Source organism: Syngnathoides biaculeatus, chromosome 20 (genome assembly GCF_019802595.1).
Source record: "Syngnathoides biaculeatus isolate LvHL_M chromosome 20, ASM1980259v1, whole genome shotgun sequence".
NCBI lineage: Eukaryota > Metazoa > Chordata > Actinopteri > Syngnathiformes > Syngnathidae > Syngnathoides > Syngnathoides biaculeatus.
Window position 1 is genome coordinate 17,071,265 of NC_084659.1, and position 17,497 is coordinate 17,088,761.

At 45.5% G+C, this 17,497-nt stretch overlaps 1 protein-coding gene across 2 annotated transcripts in view; it reads left to right on the plus strand.

The window, feature by feature from the left end:
* Positions 1-145: 145 nt before the first annotated feature.
* Positions 146-17,497, plus strand: part of LOC133493484 (tyrosine-protein phosphatase non-receptor type 12-like) — a 29,276-nt gene continuing 11,924 nt past the window's right edge. The window contains exons 1-12 of one of the 2 annotated variants that reach the window (XM_061806886.1): positions 146-788; positions 8,727-8,835; positions 8,928-9,004; positions 9,075-9,170; positions 9,845-9,883; positions 10,108-10,176; positions 10,321-10,380; positions 10,468-10,610; positions 12,017-12,083; positions 13,147-13,224; positions 13,676-13,774; positions 16,397-16,482. In XM_061806886.1, coding sequence (XP_061662870.1) covers positions 684-788; positions 8,727-8,835; positions 8,928-9,004; positions 9,075-9,170; positions 9,845-9,883; positions 10,108-10,176; positions 10,321-10,380; positions 10,468-10,610; positions 12,017-12,083; positions 13,147-13,224; positions 13,676-13,774; positions 16,397-16,482 — 1,028 coding nt within the window. In that variant the 5' untranslated portion in view covers positions 146-683. The remainder of the gene's footprint in view (positions 789-8,726; positions 8,836-8,927; positions 9,005-9,074; positions 9,171-9,844; positions 9,884-10,107; positions 10,177-10,320; positions 10,381-10,467; positions 10,611-12,016; positions 12,084-13,146; positions 13,225-13,675; positions 13,775-16,396; positions 16,483-17,497) is intronic. The other variant, XM_061806887.1, reaches the window with a different exon arrangement.

Sequence of the window (17,497 nt, forward strand, 5' to 3'; positions counted from 1 at the left end):
GAGAAACAACGGACTCTGCCAATGGGATCGCAAAATACATTTTCACCCACCAATCAGCAGACGGGATTCTCTGGGAAGAGGCCGGCGCTGGCTGTGGTTGGTTTAGCCCAGTCCGGATGTTCCCCAGTAGCAAGTAACGGGCAGCAGTAAATGTGGAAATCGAGCGAGACAGGGAGGGGTACAGAGACTTACTGGACCGGGTCTCTCTCTCTCTCTCTCTCTCTCTTGCTTCAAAGTCTTATTCCTTTCTTTTCGTAATATTTTATTTAATTTTAAACATTTCATACACAACTATTTTGCTTATGTAACGCTGCGGTTCTAAACTTGGTTGTGTTTCAAGCCCGGCCGCCGCTGTTTTTTTTTTTTTTCTTCTTCCTCGGGACTTCTGTACAGCGTTGTGAAAAACCAGCAAAGAAGAAAGGAGGAGAAACAACATGGGGCGATAAATGATAAAAAAGGGAGAAAGAGGAAGGCTCGTGAACCGACGATGACTCCTTGGGAGGATCCGTGAATCATATTTATTATCATTTTTTTAAATTTATTTATTTCCCCCCCCACACTCCCGCTTCCTTTTGTCTTTTTTTTGGGGGGGGGTTGCATTTTTTTCCGCCTCTCCTCGCTACTTTAGGGAGATTATTTGGAAGGGTTAGCGGGGCACCTTTTAAGAGGAAGCGGACACAAGCATGATGGACCAAGCCGGCATCCTGAGAAAGTTTATCCAGGGCGTGAGGTCCATGACCGAAGGGGACGACGACCGGGGAGAGGACAACTTCGGCAGCGACTTTATGGTGGGTGGAAAATGACCGACACACGGCTTGCTAGCTAGCTTCCCCCGTGGAAGCCCTTTTATCAGGGAACGGTGCCTCTCCCTCCTCCCCGTGTCCTGGGCCGCTCTGTCCCGCAGGAGGCAGGGGGGAAGGGGCGGCGGCGGCGCGGCCGCCTTCTCCTTCCCATTTCCAGGCTTTCCGCGGCGGCCTAGCTTTGTCTCCCGGCCGCGGACACGCCGCCGGCTCCGCTTTTTCTTGAAAACGAGCACGCGAGCCTGCCACATTGACGTCACTTGTTGGCCGTTCCACAGCCACGACGTTGTATGGCAAAGCTTGTTATGGTGGCTGTTTACTTCCTGTTGTTGTAAGATAGCTTCTGTTCACCATGACCAACGGATAGATGGAAAGATAGCGCGATAGCTACGTGCTTTGTTTATTCTCAAAGGAAATTCGCTGATAAGGCGGCTAATACACAGTGGTTCGACACTGTCTAATGGCTGGGATGGTTAATATATCTAGCTAAGCGGTGCTTTTAATTCGTTTTCTGATTTGTGGTTATAGTCACTACAATTCCTAATTTTTTTTTCCATTTGCCACAATTAACCTTATAACTACAGCTTTCACTGTTTCTTCAGTGTAATAATAATTGTTATGAACATGTAACTACGATGCATTATTTAAATATCACCTGTTTTTGGGAAATTATTGAACTTGTCCTGCCACAAATTGTTTTTGTCCTTTTGTGAGCATAAAAACTGTAAATTGTTGCTCCTGGGAACATTTTTTGATGCACATTTTTACATCTGTAATCGTAGTTATTAACCTGTTATTGAATCGGTATTACGATTATGTGTGTGTGTTTATTACTGCTTATTTATCGGGACGGAAACGTTTAGGAACACACAAGCAACACACACACCCTCCTCTGAACTTAATGGAAGCTCCTCGCTTGCTTGCTGGAGCTTGCAACATTCTTTCTTGGGCCTATTTCATAACATTATGTCCTGCCTTTTAAATTGCTTCATTGTTTAGTTGCCCTTTGGACGTACAATTTGTCTTTTTTTTTTTTTTTTTTCTTTCAAACAAGCCAATTTGACAGGCCTTTCAAAATTTGTTATTATTGTAGTCCTGTCCTGTCCAGAAATGTTCTTTTGGCAGACATTTCCAATGTTTGAGTTAATGCTTATTAGCATGTAGTAATACCTGCGCGTTGATTGAAAGTGATCTTTCTTATCTTCGCCGGAGATGAATGTCAAGAACTGGTGCCACAAGTCATATTGACCCGAAATTCACACTTCAAGCCGCGTGCGTGCCCTCAAAGAGCCCGTTACATATGAGGAAACGCGTCAATTGAAGCTTGGATGCTAAATATTCATTAATCTGAGGCCTCTGGCTGACTTTGCTCTCATCTGGCAACATTGTGAGCCGTTCCGCTTTAATTATTTATCAGACAGCAGCCTGTCGACAAGAAAACCTAGTTAAATCGGCCGCTTGCCCGGCGCGAGCGAGCGTTTTAGCAGGGTGCGCCGGTTTTCAGACCCCTGGTACCTCGATTTCTGGGCTTCAAGCGCACGTAAGGGAGGCGCTCCTTTTCACCGGCAAAGCCCGACTTTAAAACCCGATTTAACTGCCCATTGTTGCTTATATATAGAACGTTTTATACACATAATTACAGTGCGCTGGAAGTTCAGTGAGTCACAGATTATACGCTTGGCCAAATACTGCGGGAGAATTTGAAATATTCAGGCAGAGAATGCGTTTTTGAATCGAAAACGTTTTTTCTTCTGGCATCGTCGGCGCGCACTGGCAAGTGAGCGTCGGCTGCGAGAACTTCAGTGACTCACGATGCGAACGGAAAGCCAGAAGCAGATGTGAAGTAGCACGTTACTGTCATTGCTACAAATGCCGATTGATCGACGGATTAATCCGAGAAAGAATGAGACGAAATCCTCGCAGTCGCGGCGCTAACCGACTAGCCTGAAGGGGAGCATCAAATCTGAAGTGCTTCTCATATATGCATCCAATTTGTGCAAAAGTGTCCCTCAAGGTGATAGATCCCAAACCGTGAGTTTAAAAACTCTACGGTAGCCAAAATGAAGTGTAATGGCAGGGTCAAATACATTCTATTTGTGTCTTTAGGTCTGCATTTATGCAACGTATTTCGCTTGAAAGATCAAATATTTATTTCAAGGAAGAACGGTTTACTTTAGTCGACGTGGGTAGTGCAACGTTGGGTATTTTGGGGGAAAAAAACACATCATTTCCCTTTTCCTTTACAGAACAGGGGCACCTAAGTATTCCGTATATATCCTGAAATTCAATTTACGACTTGTGAAATTAGCGGCTTTAGGTGTCATCAAATTTATATGAATCCTAAATATAACATACCTCTTTTACTCACAGAAGAGTTTGTTGTGCGCAGTTTTTTTTTTAGCTAAATGCTGACTGAGGCTTTTTTTTTTTTTTGTTCTCCGCCCACGGACTCCGGATGTTTTCACGCCAAAGATGAAAGACGTTCAAACTTTCGAGTCTCCCAGGTAAAAGACTCGAGACTCTCTCCCGCCGGCTGCTGAAGGCGTTTCGGCCTCGGCGGTCGTCATCTCGTTAAAAGCACAATCTCCCGTCCCTGGCCTACACTCGTGTGATGTACGGATGTTTCATTAGCTTGGGGTACGCAGCAGGGGGTCTTCTGTTATGTTACTGTAAAAACATGGAACAATTTCTTGTATGTCACTTTCTTAGCCGCCTCCTCTTTCGGCTTAACCCGAAAAAAAAAACAGGCCTTTGGTTCGGGAGCTGGCTTGTTCTCACAGGAGAAGGCGACGCGTACTTCCGCTCTGCGAGTAAGCTTGTATTAGCTTACATGATGAAAGGTACAAAAAGTTCAGCGCACCAGACCTCACAATCAGCAAATGATGTGTTAACGTCTTGCGCGACGACGGGAAGGAAATGGATACCCAAAGCCGACGCGGTTTAAGCACGCATTTGTGACGTACGGTGTCCGCTGCGGGTAGAAAACGTCTTTTCAGAACGGCGGCCGTGTCGGAAAGTGTGATGTCGTGGCGGTCAGGGTTCGGCCAAAGAGCGTACTTGGTCAGCGGGCCGAGGGTTTACGGGTCGTGAATATCTGAGCCGCCGTAGCCTATGTAGGCACGCACAACGCACAAGCAGCTCCCGTCCCGGATAATTAGGATGACGTGCGGTCGGTCCACATCTGCTTCCTGCGGTAGGGGGAACAATACCCGCACCCTGTTTGTTTGCAGAGTATGACTGAGAGGTCTGCGATTTTAATTAGCTTGAGCTCAAATAAAATAGATTGGACGAGAGTTCCTCCGGCAAGGATGAGGACCGCTAGTAGCCGGTCGGATATGTTTTTTTGTGTGTGAAATCAGCTGTGATTGGTTACAAAAGAAACAGTATTTACATGTAATATACAATGGGTTGTTTTCCCTGACGTCACATTTTTTTGCTGAATTACCCACACATGACTGCGCGCCGCCATTTTTCTACCTAACGCCTACGAGTGTTGTAGACCCCGGAATACTCTCCGTTACTGTTTGTGTTTTTGTGTTTCTCGGGCGTCTCGGGATTCAAGTACACAGGAGAGGACTTGCTAACCATCAAAAAGCCTTCTTCTGACTTTTTTTCTACAACTCTCGCCAGTTCGCTTAAGGTTTTGCAGAGTTGCTAGTCGGCGCGCTCTTCAAAGCCTGGCGACAAAGAGGGTCGCGATCCGGCACGGAATGTCCAGCTGCGAAAGCGGGGACATGGTCTAACGCTTCCGACGAAAGACTTTGGACGTTCCGCGGCTCTGTGCTTCACGGAGACTTGGTTTTGTGGACTAGTACCCGACGCTGCTATCACGCTGCCCGGCTTCAACCTCCTTGTGCTGAAGCGTCGCCGAGCTAAGCTAACAAGCTTAATCGATAATCTTTTCTTGTGAAATACTGTATTTGTTTATTCTTTTGTCTTGCTGTCATTGTCATCAAATTTTAAACAAATAATAAACATTTCGCTTTGCTTGTGGCGAACTAATACACAGGTTGATGTGTGTATGCCATTTAGCCAAGTAGTCAGTCTTGGCTTGACGTGCTGTCAGTCGCGTCTTCAATAAATGCAGTTAGAAACATAATGTCGTCCACCTTGCGTATTTATGGGTAACGGAGCTCAGGGATCGAAAATGGCCGCCGTTCGAAGCAGCGCAATGGGTGACGTCACTTGAAAACAACCCATTGGGAGGAGGAATAGAGCCTCGTCGCAGTTGCAGTTAGGAACAACGCAACTAGTGCTTTAGTGCTCAGATAATCACATTTTCATGATGTCAGAACATTGAGAGCTGAAGTGCGACCAGAAAGTTGGCGAAGGTGGCCGCCATAAAAGCTTCGCTGTGGGAAAACCCTGATCATGTATAGCCCGGAACCCATACTAGTCGTTAAACCGTATCAAATTGTCATTACGGACTCCACAGAGAAGGTCGCGTAGCTGCCAGCTGAACAACAGCCCAGCTTTGTTTTACAGTACGTGTGTACATGTACAGTTTTTGTGCGTGGTCTGGCATGCGATGCCCCGTCGGAAGTGAGCACCTAGAAATGTGTGCGGTCGCGAACCGTTGACGTTAAGGCAGCACGTTCGCTCGCCGGGACCGCACGATTGCGGCCGAGGGGATTTTAATGAATGGGCTTTGAGGTGTGTGAATCTCATGAGGGAATCCCTTTTTTTTTTTTTTAATACACGCTTTTGTCGCTCACGTAACTTTTGCTGAACAGAAAAGCCGCGGCGATTCTTTCATACAGTCTGATTACGGCATGAAAATTAAAAAAAGAGACCCCCGATGGTTAAGTCAAGAATTGTTAATGGACCTTTCCAATGGTGATCTTAGCTCCGCCCCCTGGGCCATGTCACACAAGCTTCCAAAATGGCGATTAAACGGAACATGTTTGAAGACGATTCTCTATCGCGAATTCCAGATAATGCTGGGGTATGTTTTTTGCCAGACTAGTCCAAGAGCGTTCTACAGAGAGGTCTCAACAATTTCACGCAAGAATGTGTACATGGAATTACGATTTTGGACAGAGCAGGACGCAATGTCAGTGTGACAGCGAAACATTGGCGATCGATGCAAAAAAGTTTCTCTGTATCTTTCATCAGAATTGCACGTTCCCCAAGCGCATCTGGGGACCATTTTCTTCGTAACGTGAAGTTTTTCCAAGCGCACGCTACTGGCAACCGGCATCGCTTGTGGGACAATACGGCGAGAGGGGCGTGTCGAGCCAGGGGTTAAGACAATGCGGCTATGTGATTGGCTGTTATTGTACGAGTGATTGACAGGTCGGAGAGGTCCGTTGTGGTCGTTTCCACAGTGCGTCGTCACGTTTGTTGAATTTTAGAATTTTGAGGGGTTGTGTGACTCCTGAGTCCAACACATTTTGTGCAATATTACATCACAAACAGAAATGTATTTTTTTAAGAATTGTAAGTGCTGATCTATGTGTGCACCCACGAGAGGTGACTGACCATCCGACAGTGCAGCTCCAGCCGCTTGACGCCCCCGCTTCCTGACCACACAAACACAAAACCCCTTTAACCCCCCCTCACCCCATGCACATGCTCTACATATGCTCTGCCAATCAGCGCTCACGGCTGAACTGAAGAAAGAGAAAGCGCTTGCGTGCGCGCTTGTGTGTGTGTGTGTGTGAATAATTCAGCGTGTGCCAGGCGAGTACGGCAGTGCTTATTCAGCCAGGAGAGTGAAAGTAGGTTAGCTCCCTAGCATCTCTGAGTCTCTACCTTTTTTTCCCTGTTTATTCAGTAGCTTTTAGCACGTTCCCCCGCCTCCTTCACCAAGGGGGCTTATTTTCGATGCTTGTAATTCAGATTTTCACAAAGGTGGCGATGAAGGTGCGCCATCTCCCGCGAGTCCCTTGTGGCTTTTCTGGCATTGCTCACATTCTGCCCACCGCTACCTCTGCCCAGTAACGTCCCCGCCAAGCCGCAAGTTATTTTAGACCCCGAGTAATGTGTCTGTAAATGCTGGTGAGTCACCCTGACGGGGGTCTGCGGAGGCTGGAAACGCCCTGGCTCTGCGTGTGCGTGTGTGTGTGTGTGCGAGACAGTGGACATGGAGCAGGCACGGGAAATGTTCAGTTATTGTGGTTTGCTGCTCCGCGATTGGATGCTGGATAGGAACCACGTCATCCCAGCTTGCCCATGTTGTCATTTAGGAGGCCCTTATTTATTCTTTTTTTAGTCCCCCCCGCCCCTCTGCGGAGGAGCAAAGTGTGTCACGGGAATGTGTGAATGAATGCAGAAGCCGGGAATCAAAGAAGCCATTAGCTTTGTTCCCAGAGCATCCCTTCTTCCTGCCGCCTTATCGCCCTCTTTATCTTTTATGCCCTGGTTCACCCCCCCCCCCTCAGCTTTCCTGTTCATTTGTTGGCTCAAGAGAAGGTCCAACAGGCACAGACTCCCTTTGCTTTATTTTTCCTTTTCCACCCTCTAGGCTTCCTCTATTATTTTGTCCGAGCACACATGTGCATGTGCGCTTGATGTAACAGGAAGTAAGAGTAATGAGAAGCAGGGCCTCTCCAGACAGTAGCCAGCTCAGTCGTTAAGTTATCAGTCCCGTGACATATTTCCACGACTTTCCGAACGGGGTGTGGCGTGACACGGAATGAACCATTTCAAGATTTTTATTTATTTTTTTGTCTTTTGGGAATGTTGAAAACTCAACACGGCTTTCCTCCTTTTCAAGTTGTTTGCGATGCGCTTTACTGGCAGCTGCAGGACCGGCGTGGGGGCGGGTCTGAAAAACGTGATGCAAAATATTACACACCCGCGATGACTTGAGAGGGGCGGATGTATTGTGCTCCTCCCTAAATACCGTAATTTCCGGCGTATTAGCTGCAACTTTTTCACACACTTTCAACCCTGCGCCTGATGCCTTTTACCGGTCCGGCCCTGTTAGCGCTGCGCTCGCGTGTTCCCGCTGTGTCTTCTTCTTTTCCTTTCGGCTTGTCCCGTTAGCGGTCGCCACAGCGTGTCATCTTTTTCCATCTTAGCCTATCTCGTGCATCTTCTTCTCCAACACCCACTGTCCTCATGTCCTCCCTCACAGCATCCATCAACCTTTGGTCTTCCTCTCGCTCTCTTCCCTGGCAGCTCCATCTTCACCACCCTTCTACCAATATATTCACTCTCTTGCCTCTGAACATGTCCAAACCATCTAAGTCTGCTCTCTCAGACCTTGCCTCCAAAACATCCAACTTTAGCTGTCCCCCTTATGAGCTAATTTCTAATCCTATCCAACCTGTTCACTCCAAGCAAGAACCTCGGCATCGTCATTTCTGCTACGTCCAGTTCTACTTTCTGTTGTTTCTTCAGTGCCACCATCTCTAATTCGTACATCATGGACGGCCTCACCACTGTTTTATAAACTTTGCCCTTCATCCTAGCGGAGACTCTTCTGTTAAAGAGAACTCCAGACATCTTCCGCCAACTGTTCCACCTTGCTTGGACCCGTTTCTTCACTTGTCTCAGTGATTTTTTTTTTCTTAACCGGCCCTGTTAGCGCTGCCGCGCTAGCGTTAGTGCGGGGGCACTAGACTCAGCATTAGCGCAGCGGTGCTAGTGTTAGCATTAGCGAGGTGTTGCTAGCATTAGCGTTAGCACTGCGGCATTAGCATTAGCGCAGCGGCGCTAGTGTTAAAACTCTGCGTAGGGTCTTTTTTTGTAAATATCTCAGGTTTCAATGTGGGCACTTGCGGCTTTTATACGAGTGCGGCCTATGTAGGTACCAAATGGTATTTCCTTTACAAATGTACTGGCTGAGGCTTATAACCAGGTGCGCTTTGTTGGCCGGGAATTATGGTATTTTTTTCAAAGCCAACTGCAAGGAGGTTGAAATGAGAGGGTTTTTTTTCTGTATGATTCTTCATCCCATCTCATATCGTTTCTTTGCAGCGTCTCCGGCGGCTGTCCACCAAGTACCGCACGGAGAAGATCTACCCCACCAACATTGGCGAGCGAGAGGAAAACGTCAAGAAGAACCGATATAAGGACATACTGCCGTGTAAGTCTCCCACAAGCGACGATTTTGGCGGGTCTGTTTTGTCATTTCTACGATTTCACACTTTGTCAATTTTTTTTTTGTCTCCTTCTTAGTCGATCACACTCGAGTGAAGCTGACGTTAAAAACAACCAATCAGGATACAGATTACATCAATGCCAATTTCATTAAGGTGTGGAGTGGGGAAAAAAAAAGCTTGTTGACTTTTGTGTGTTCTAAAAATTGATGTATGCTTTTTCCAGGGCATGGATGGCCCAGAGGCCTACATCGCAACTCAGGGCCCCCTCCCCAATACTGTGGTGGATTTTTGGAGGATGAACTGGGAGTACAACGTAGCCGTAAGTTTTCCGCAGTATATGGAACTACTTGGGCAATCACAACATATCAGTCTTTTTGTTCAAATTTGTCAGAAACTTTCTCTATTAGGCGGCACGGTGAATCAGCTGGTTAAGCTACTGTGTGGAGTCTGCATGTTCTCCCCGTGCCTGCGTGGGTTTCCTCTGGCAACTCCGGTTTCCTCCCACACCCCAAAAACATGCAACATTAATTGGACACTGTAATTTTCCGCTAGTTTTGATCGTGAGTGCGGCTGTTTGTCTCGATGTGTCCTGCAATTGGCTGGCAACCAGTTCGGCCTGTACCCCGCCTCCTGCCCGTTGACAGCTGGGATAGATTCCAGCACTCCTGCGACCCTCATGAGGATAAGCGCCTAAAAAAATGGATGGATGGATGGGTGGATGGACATTCTCTACTACAGCTAAATGTCTGGCACATTTAGTTGAAGTGTACAGTGAATTGTGAGACATATGTTGTCAATCATTAATAAAGAGTGGCCATTATTGAAGTAATAAATAAATTTTTCATATGGGTGAGAGAAATTAAGAGGCAGATGGGGCGTAACAGATGGATCCCATGCTGAAGGGAGGGTGGGGCGATCGGGCTGAACGAGATGGGTGAAAAGCTTGCAGATGTGGTTACTAAGTTGTAATACTTCTCGTGTGCGTCCCTGCAGGTTATTGTGATGGCCTGTCGAGAGTTTGAGATGGGAAGGGTAAGCGTTTTTTTTTTTCAATTTTTTAAAAATTCCAACGCTTTTGCTTTCCAATCAAGTCTCTGCGATATGCTTATCTGTTCAAGCACTCCAAAGCCAATCAAAAAAAGTTCCTAGCGCCGTCATTGATAAAAATCTCTGCAACACACAATTCTCTTTTTTTTCGTATCTTCTCGCCATTTTCTTCTCAGACTTGGCTGACTTCTCTGCACTTCTCTCCTCAGAAAAAATGCGAGCGGTATTTCCCGCTGTTCGGGGAGCCCGTGAGTTTTGGCCCGTTCAGAATCTCCTGCGTAAGTAGATAAATCTGGACCATCACAGCTGCGCTTTTGCGATGGGGACGAGGGAGGGGCGGTGGCGCATTTCTCACATTTTGTTCTAATCACGTCGCTTGAGATTTTTTTTTTCTGAACGCCTCCCCGCTTCCTATCTTCTAGGAATCGGAGCAGGCCAGGACCGACTACTCCATCCGCACTCTGGTCGTGGAGTATGAGAATGTAGGTCCCCTCGCACTTAGGGATGCGAAATCGAGCGGAAACGCATTTCAGGCGACTCTGAACGTCATTCCTGGTGTCTTCCTGCAGGAAACCCGGAGGATAACGCAGTTCCATTACATAAATTGGCCCGATCACGACGTCCCTTCGTCGTTTGACTCCATCCTGGATATGATCGGACTAATGAGAGAATACCAAGAAAACGACGACGTCCCCATATGTGTGCATTGCAGGTGGATAGAGACACACACACACACGCATACACTACACCAGGGGTGCTCAATAAATTGATCGCGGGACGGCGTGCCAAAAAAAACTGCGCACGTGCGCAATTGTGCACCGCTGATGCAGTCTCTTCGCAGGTATTCTGCGTTGCGTGCAGAAAAAAAAAAATCAATGCAAATTGAAAGTATAAGTTTGTGGCATTTTGCAATATGATTCAATAAGTGAGGGATGACTGGTTGTTACATCTGATGGCACAATTCACATCCGTACTGTTAAATATGAAAAGAAGAAGCCACTGGTTTCTTTTAGGCAGCACACAGAATTTTCTCTAACTGACCCTTGCTCCGCCACACTTTTTCCTAGTTTACCTTACTACCCCCCGCCCACCTCTTAAATACGTACACTCATAACTACAAATGTTACAGTACTTACGTAGCCCATCAAAGTGTTTGATAATGACAGTGTCCACTGCGGCTGCTTTAGTTCGCAACACAGTCTGGGCAACGTAGCACAAAGACGAGCTAGACATGCTGGTAATGTTTACTTTTGATATATTATATATATTATATTAATGGAGAAAGTTAAAGAAGAAATGCTGTTGTTTTAAGATGCAATTACTGTCGGACTATGTGAATAATCGGCAAAAAAGTGGTGAAACTGGACGAGATTTTTCTCTTTTTCCGAGTGGGAATGGTCTGGTGTGAAGCCAAAGTAGAAACTGCAGAATGAGATGGTGTCTCATTTTAAAATTCCACCTTGGCACAGCCTGATCCAGGATAAAAGCACAGCCAATACAGTGCACCAAAGCTAATTTTGTATTTTAAATATATTTACATAAAGGACAATATATCACATAAAATTAATAACATAACATTGGGCGCATCATCATCATCATCCCTCCATCCTGTCGTCGGTAGCTCACGAGAGTCTGGCCGATTGAAAAGTAGACCTTGGGGTAAAGTCTGGGCACCCCTGCACTACACACTCAGAAATTGTGTTGTGGACTAGCGTGATGATGTCGGCACACCAGTGCATTTTGCTTCTAACTGCACTCTTCCCGCCAATAAAGACGCGCTTATAGCGGAAAAACGAAGCGAACACTGGGATAGCGATGACACGCACCATCTCCATGTGTGGGCAATAAAGGTGTAATGAGAAGCCCGAGGACACTTCCTGGTAGCGCGCAGCACGACTTCGAGTCGGGTCTCGGTGTGCGTTTGATGCGCGACCGCACGCCGAAACGCCGACAAGCTGGATGACGGCGTGAGATAAAGGTTTTGCGATGTCACATCATACCCGCCCCCTCCCCATCTCCGTTATATTGTGCATTTCAAATTTAGTTATTTATTTTAATGAGTGACGAATTTAAAAAGGGCTTCTTGCATGATTTTTACTTTTTTTTTTTTTACTACAGTGCTGGCTGTGGGAGGACAGGAGCCATCTGTGCCATTGACTACACATGGAACCTCCTCAAAGCTGGGGTACATTAATAAACGGGTCGTTTTCTTAAACTTAAACAGTAAACGGCCCACTCAATGTCCTTAATTTTACTGATGTGACGTGTTGGTTATCCATCTATGAAAAAAAGTACAGTGTTGCCTCGGTTTTCGAACGTCTCTGTTTTCGTACAAATTGGTTTTTGAATGAAAATTTTGAGGCTTTTTTTTTTTGCTTTGGTTTAAGAACGAAAATCGGTATTCGAACGCCCGACCAGCCAGCCCATGACGATTTGTTATCGCGCTTTCGAACGCACCCACCAAAAACCCGGAAACGACGTAACACGCGCGATTTAACCAGTTGACCCACACACTCCTCTGCAAGCTGATGTCCGGGAGTGACGATTTTTTTCTTCCAATTGAGCAATATTAACCCCCGGTCATGGCTCCAAAGAAGGCAAGTCATTTGAATCATTTTAATCAGTTTTGCATTGCTTTTTTCTTCTGTTCCATTAACCCTAAAGTTGCAAGTTAAATTTTTTGCACGTTACGTAGTTTCTGTGCAAATAAAAAACAATTTGTCTGTTTCTGTTACCCGTCATTATTGCTTGTTTAAAGTTATTATGCTCTTGTTAATAAATAATGTTTTGTTTACAAGGCTGGGGGCCGAGTCGCTACAGATACGGCGATGCACTCCCAGCCTAGTATACTCTACTGCTAAAGCATACATTTTAAGCAAGCATAGATATATTTCTTAAATGATTTAATCATACAAACTATTTCAACTATATCTGTATTTCTACTATGCAGTTTATTATCAGGAAAAGCTAAAAATAAAGCTTTAAAAAAACAATTTTTTAGGTTGGAACGCATTATTTCATTTTCCATTCATTGTAATGGGAAAACGCGCATCAGTTTTCGAACGTTTCAGTCTTCAACCGGCCTTCTAGAACGGATTGTGTTCGAAAAACGAGGCACCATTTTTCAGACTTTACCGTTAGGTGTAACAAATGGTTTTTTTTTTTTTTTGCAAACCTACTAATCAAATAAATTTCCAGTTGTATGAAATGTTAAAGGTTTACCACTTTTGCACTGTGTACCCTTTCAGAAAATTCCAGAAGATTTCAACGTATTCCGGTTGATCCAAGAAATGAGGACGCAGCGACACTCAGCTGTTCAAACGAAGGTGTGCTTGGACTTTTACGAACGCTTTTGTACCTTTCGTTGCTGTCTAAATGTTATTTTTTTGTTGTTTTTGTCCAAGTCTTACTCATATTTGTGCCAGTACCTATCGCCGAAATCAAAGTGTTATGTTTACAACAAACTCGGGCAGTTTCCAGGAAGCTTGTAATGAAATTTCAAGAGAAAAAAAAAAAGCTCCCTCATCCACTTTCTGCCTCACTGGGGGAAATAATGAGGTTAGCGTTCATCCGCCAGTGAGTTTCATTGCCTTGTAAATGAATATTTTTGAGTGCAGAAATGTGTATGTTTCAGTATCGATGAGTTGTCTCTCATTTTATTTCCTTTCCATCTCATTAACACCTCTTTTTACGACACGGTTCTTTCTCCTCCCGGGCCTCGTACCGTCGTCTTCCTCCCGTCTTCCTGGTCTCATTCTTTATTCCTCCCTTCCTCAGGAGCAGTACGAGTTAGTCCACCGAGCAATCGCGCAGCTCTTCCAGAAGCAGCTGCAGCTACTGGAGAGCCCCACAAACGTGCAGATACATGACGTCATGGTACGACACACAAACATGTCTGCACGCAGGCCACAAGAAAATGGAAAAATGAAAAAAGAATGTTGCCGAGCGCCACAAAGGAAGAGAGGGGAAAACACAAATAATTAGTCTCACGGGACGCTCGGTGTCGGCGAAGTCGAAGTTGGCCTCCAGAAAAATCCGAGAGTTGTGACCTAAAAGAGTGTGAAAGCGCAGCCTCCGAGGACTTTCGTTTAAAAGAACTCTTGGCGCTCTTGTCGTTATTTACTCCTCGCTGTCCTCCTTTGGCCCACATCACAGCAAACGAGCTCCGTGTCCCCAGTTTGTTCCTCTTCCCTCCTGTGTCCCAGAAGTGCAACCAAGAAGAAACGTATAAAGATAGAACATGTTTACCAACTTAAATATTTCATCATCCCACACTTGTTAAACCCCCTTTAACATTTCACGGCCAGATGGAAATGGAATGGGCCGTTCTCCCAGACACCCGCAGTGAAGAAAATAAGTATTTGAACACGCTGCTGTATTGCAAGTTCTCCCACTTAGAAATCACAGAGGGCTCTGACATTTTCATCGTAGGTGCCAGTCCACTGTGAGGGAGATCATCTAAAAAGACAAATCCAGAAATCCAAATTTATGATTTTTTTTTTTTTTTTATGATTTATTCGTGTGATACAGCTGCAAATAAGTATTTGAACACCTCAGAAAACCAATGTTAATATTTGGCACAGTAGCCTTTGTTTGCAGGGAGGGATTTTGGCCCCCTTTTCCACACAAATCTTCTCTGGATCAGATAGGTTTCTGGGCTGTTGCTGAACAGCATGGAGTTTCAGGTCCCTCCAAAGATTTTCTATTGGGTTTAGGTCTGGAGACTGGCTAGGCCACACCAGAACCTTGATATGCGACCCATTTTCAATCCTCTGACTGAGGGAAAGAGGTTGTTCCCCACAATCTCACAATACATGGCCGCGGTCATCCTTTCCTTAATACAGTGCAGTTGTCCTGACCCATGTGGAGAAAAACACCCCAAAGCATGATGCTACCACCCCCATGCTTCACAGTAGGGATGGTGTTCTTGGGAGGGAACTCATCAGGATTTGTCTTCCTCCAAACACGGTGAGAGGAATTATGACCAAAAAGTTTTATTTTGGCCTCATCTGACCACAAAAGTTTCTCCCATGACTCCTCTGTATCATCCAAATGGTCATTGGCAAACTTAAGACGGGGCTTGACATGTGCTGGTTTTAGCAGGGGAACCTTCCGTGCTATGCATGATTTCAAACCATGAATTCTTCGTGTATTACCAACAGTCACCTTGGAAACGGTGGTCCCAGCTTTTTTCACGTCATTGACCAAGTCCTGTCGTGTAGTCCTGGGCTGATTCCTCATCTTTCCAAGGATCATTGAGACCCCACAAGGTGATATCTTTCATGGGGCTCCCCTCCGACTAAGATTGACTGTCATGTTTAGCTTCTTCCATTTTCTAATGATTGCTCCAACGGTGGACCTTTTGTCACCAAGCTGCTTGGCAATTTCTCCGTAGCCCTTTCCAGCCGTGTGGATTTGTACAATTTTTTCTCTGGTGTCTTTGGAAAGCTCTTTGGTCTTGGCTATGTTACAAGTTTGAGTCTTACTGATTTTGTATGGGGTGGACAGGTGTCTTTATGCAGCTCATGACCTCACACAGGTGCATCTGATTCAGGATAACACATGGAGTGGAGCTGGACGTTTAAAGGCGGGTTAACAGGTCTTTGAGGGTCACAAATAAATCGTTAAAAAAATCATACATTATGATTGCTGGATTTTTCTTCGCGTGTCGTTATCTGTTATCTCTCTCACTGTGGACATGCACCTACGATGAAAATTTCAGAGCCCTCCATGATTTCATGATTTCTAAGTGGGAGAACTTGCAATATAGCAGGGTGTTCAAATACTTATTTTCTTCACTGTATTGCGCGAGTGAGACCGTAATTATATAAGAAAGCAACGGCGAGACTAACTCAAATACAATGCACTAGTGGCGAGACTTTCTGCTCGGGCAGCTTTGATGATCGCTGCGACCTCCCCTGGCTTCCTGAGCCGTAATGCATTTCAGACGGAATAGAGATCTTCATCTGTATGGAGAGTTTTGCAGTGAGTCATTGTCAAATCACATGCAGCATCAAGGGGAATAGTGCAATTAATTTATTAAGAGTAGCTACACATTGTAGGGTTAGGGCGGTTAAACCTTGCTCAAGATGCAACTGTGTAATTATCTTGCGCATAACTGGTTCTCGAAAGGTTATCAGTGGGCCTTACTCACGCCATAAGCGGGGTGAGTCACGTCTACTCAGCCATTGTTTAGCGGCAGAAAAAACCCACAGAGGCGCACTTTGTATTAGTCTCCACATCCTACGCCCTTTTTTTCCACACTTTTCTCACGTGTTGCGACTCAAACGAAATTCCCAGGGCTCGCGTGGCCGGACACGCACGGTTTTCAGCGTGGAGTCAGTCTGACAGTGCGCCCAATGCTCGTCCAGTCAGTCTGCCTTTTAGTTTACAGACAAATGCACAAGCACGCCTTTCTTTTATCCTCCTGCTTTTGTTTTGCGGATGAAGGTGTGGCATAATTGCCTTTGAATATTGTGCATATTTGCATATACACAGGATGAAAGAAGTCCAGACAAAGTAAGCCAGCAGTCAGATGATGAGCGATGGGACACGCCTCCTCCTAAACCACCTCGCATACGCAGGTAAGACTCTTTTTGTGTCCTATTCAGAAGTGTCTCCTTGTCTTTGGCGTTTGCACTCGACTTGGTGTCACAATGCCAAAAATTCTGACTCTGATAACTGCACCTGGACCTGAGTACCGGGACTGAAACGATACCACGGCGTGAATCTAAAACAACTGTATGAGCTTTTCGTGCGCAGTAGTCTCTCACACAAAATCCGCTGTACATCACGGACTTTACTCACAAAGTCTCGTGGGGCGCGAACTCTGAGGTTAACACTAACACACGCTAACTAGTCCGAAAGGAGCACTTTCATTCACGCATTTCACTCGTAGACACACAAGCCGAATCCTTCACTGCACAGTGAAAAGGCATTTTCTAAGTTTTTGGAGACCGAAGTCATCAGCTGACTGTCATCTCTTTCGTGTGTTGGTATTTCAAGATACCATACAAGCACTGTCAAAAAAAAAAAAAATATATATATATATATACACACACACACACCACACACACACACACACACACACACACACTACCAGTAGTTAAAAAATGGCTTGCGCTGTGGCCAACAGCAGTTTCTGAGTGTGTTTGTGTTTAACTGCTCTCTCGGTGTTAGACAAATGGCTGAAAAGTGCAAGGGTAACTGCGGCGTCTGCTTTTGTAGGTGTGAAGACATGACAGGAAGTATACTCTAAGAACTAGTGCTGCAAATATCAAATATTTTTACAATTTTATGATGACGTTTTCCCCGGCGACTAATCACATCTACATTTTTGCATCGTTAAACACAGTGACGCGCGTGTCAGGTGCAGCAAGTTTTATTTTTGTCCATTTGAGGTCGCCATCCTCATGTTCCACGATAGTTTCTGTGATTGTTTAAAGGGGAAATCCAGTGGTTTGCATTAACAATGTATCCAATAGGTCACGTAATATGTACTCTATCTTGACCATGTGATGTTAAATCCTCTCTCATTTAAGAGTGTTTTGAGAAGATTTCTATTGACAATTCCGAATTTTCAGGGGCGCTGCCATTTTT